General features: G+C 46.9%; 1 protein-coding gene across 1 annotated transcript; it reads left to right on the top strand.

The window, feature by feature from the left end:
* The first annotated feature begins 345 nt into the window (after nucleotides 1-345).
* On the top strand, nucleotides 346-2,005 carry LOC138806522 (endogenous retrovirus group K member 7 Pro protein-like). Its single transcript, XM_069991956.1, has 2 exons — nucleotides 346-435; nucleotides 1,508-2,005. Exons 1-2 carry the CDS (start codon nucleotides 346-348, stop codon nucleotides 2,003-2,005), a joined length of 588 nt encoding a protein of 195 aa, XP_069848057.1.
* The last annotated feature ends 211 nt before the right edge of the window (nucleotides 2,006-2,216 follow it).

Raw genomic sequence — 2,216 nt, 5'->3', positions numbered from 1 at the left:
AGAACAGCATAAAAAATTAGGTGCTCTGGCTTTCCAGGGAGTGCAGGAAGCATTTCAGAGGGGTTTCCAGGACCGGAGTGACACACAGAACCCCATTAAAAGCATAGGAGAGAAAAAAATTAGTGAGTGAAGGAGGGCTTATCGAATGGAAGCCGTGTCCTGACTTACCACCGAGCCCTCCAGAGAGGAGTGGCCAAGCAACCAGAGTCAAGCATCCTTGGCTCCAGACGTGACCAGCCTTTCAGTTAAAGGCCTAGTAGGTTCTCTGGCATGGTACCACGTCTGTAGAGAGACTGAGCGATAGAGAACCCTTAGAGAGTGGTTTACTCACCAAAATGTAGAAGCATGGAGGTGGATGCAGAGGCCAGCAGTGGTATTGATGTGCTGTGTCCACAGCAGACAGACTGGTCCCCCAAAAGGCCATCAGAACTGTGGGTATTCCTCAGAGCAAAAAAGGGGGGGAAAACCCCAAAAAAACAAAAACAGAGAGGAATCCCACCTACCCTGACTTTAAGCCCTTCCTGGGTTCAAACAGCACTATTTGTGTTAGGTTTTTAAAGAAGAGGTTGCCGTGTAAGAACCACACCACGCACATGGTATTCAGGTAAGGGGTAGGGTTTATTCATCTTTCCGGCTGGCACCAGGCCATGTTGGCACTCCACAAGGCTGAGAGAAGGGTGGAGTCTGCTCACCTTCCAGGAGCGGACCTTATACTGGCCGAGGGATGAGAGGGTCTCAAGACAGGTATAGCCTGGGAGACCTGCTTCCTCCAGCTAGGCCCCACCTCCCAGTAGCCCATTCAAGACAAGCACTCATCAGTGGTTCCTAATCCACTCATGAAGTGAATGCTTTTAATGGGGACGGTGAGGGGCTTCCCTCTACTTCCCAGTTTCCAGTACCAAGTCACAGATCCTTGAGATCCAGGCCTTGAGATCCACCGGCGAGTAAAGAAACATTTCCAGGACTCTTGCAGTAAGCAAAGTTTCACAAGGTGAAGTTTAGCTGGGATTTTTTTTCAATATAGCAGGAGAATGAGAAATGAGAACAAAAACAACCAAAAAAGGAAAGAAATATTTTCTGTTCCCCACACGGAAATGAGAGTTAAATGTGTGTTCCACACACTCAGAATGGAAGTTCCTATGTGTGAACTTTATAATACTTTCAGAGCTGGGAAAATATACCTTAGTGTTTCCTCATTGGTTTTGAGTGGGAGCTGAGCACCTGTGGCTCATGCCTGTAATCCTAGCCACTCAGAAGACAGAGTGTCACTGGACAGAGGTGAGGTTTAGTGAAGCTTCCTTTTAAATATGTGTGCCCTTATTCTTGGAAGAGCCTCTGCTACCTTTCAAGGTGTCCAAGTTTTTCCTGGTATTATTGATAATGATTATACAGGAGAAATAAAAATTTTGGCCACGGCCATTAATGGGATCGCAGTTATTCCAGCTGGAACTAGCTTGCACAATTGGTACTGTTCCCATTAAATTCAGGGGGTTCTTCCACTGCTCAGACCACACCGCAAGGAACTGCTTCTTTGGGGTCTTCTGATGCATATTGGGTTCAGCCTATCACTCAAAGAAGACCCACCCTCACCCTGCGAATTGAAGGAAAGGAGTTTAAGGGAATTTTGGATACTGGTGCGGATGCCACAGTTATTTCCCAAAAATATTGGCCACCAAGATGGCCCCTTACCTCGTCCCTAACTGACCCTAAAGGCATAGGGCAGTCAAAAAACCCTTTGGTCAGCTCCAGGGTTCTTAGTTGGACTGACAAAGAGGGCAATAGGGGAACTGTTACTCCTTTTGTTGTTCCTGACCTCCCTGTTAACCTATGGGGCCAGGATATCTTGACCCAGATGGAAGTTATTCTTGCTAGTCCCAATTCTGTGGTTACACATCAAATGCTCCGTATGGATTTTGTCCCTGGTATTGGTCTTGGAAAATCAGGACAAGGAATCCAAGCTACCCAAAAAACAGATAAACATGGGCTTGGGTATTCGGATTTTTAGTATCGGCCCCTGACCCTCCTGTGCCCCATGCAGATAAAATCATTTGGGAAACCCAAACCCCTGTGTGGGTGGATCAGTGGACCCTTACCCAAGAAAAATTGGAGGCTGCCTCCATGTTAGTACAGGAACAGTTGGTGGCAGGCCTTGTAGAGCCCTCTACTTCACCATGGAATACTCCTATTTTTGTTATCAAGAAAAAATCAGGCAAATG

The sequence above is a fragment of the Dipodomys merriami genome, unplaced genomic scaffold, assembly GCF_024711535.1.
Source record: "Dipodomys merriami isolate MVZ:Mamm:240054 unplaced genomic scaffold, mDipMer1.0.p SCAF_40, whole genome shotgun sequence".
NCBI classification, from domain to species: domain Eukaryota; kingdom Metazoa; phylum Chordata; class Mammalia; order Rodentia; family Heteromyidae; genus Dipodomys; species Dipodomys merriami.
Note: the sequence above shows the minus strand (reverse complement) of the source record. Positions and strands in the feature narration are given on the sequence as shown.

Coding starts and splice junctions, on each gene's coding strand:
- LOC138806522 (XM_069991956.1), top strand. CDS start 346: ATGGAGGTGGATGCAGAGGCCAGCAGTGGTATTGATGTGCTGTGTCCA. Junction 436..1,507: donor AAAGGCCATCAGAACTGTGG/GTATTCCTCAGA, acceptor TCCACTGCTCAG/ACCACACCGCAAGGAACTGC.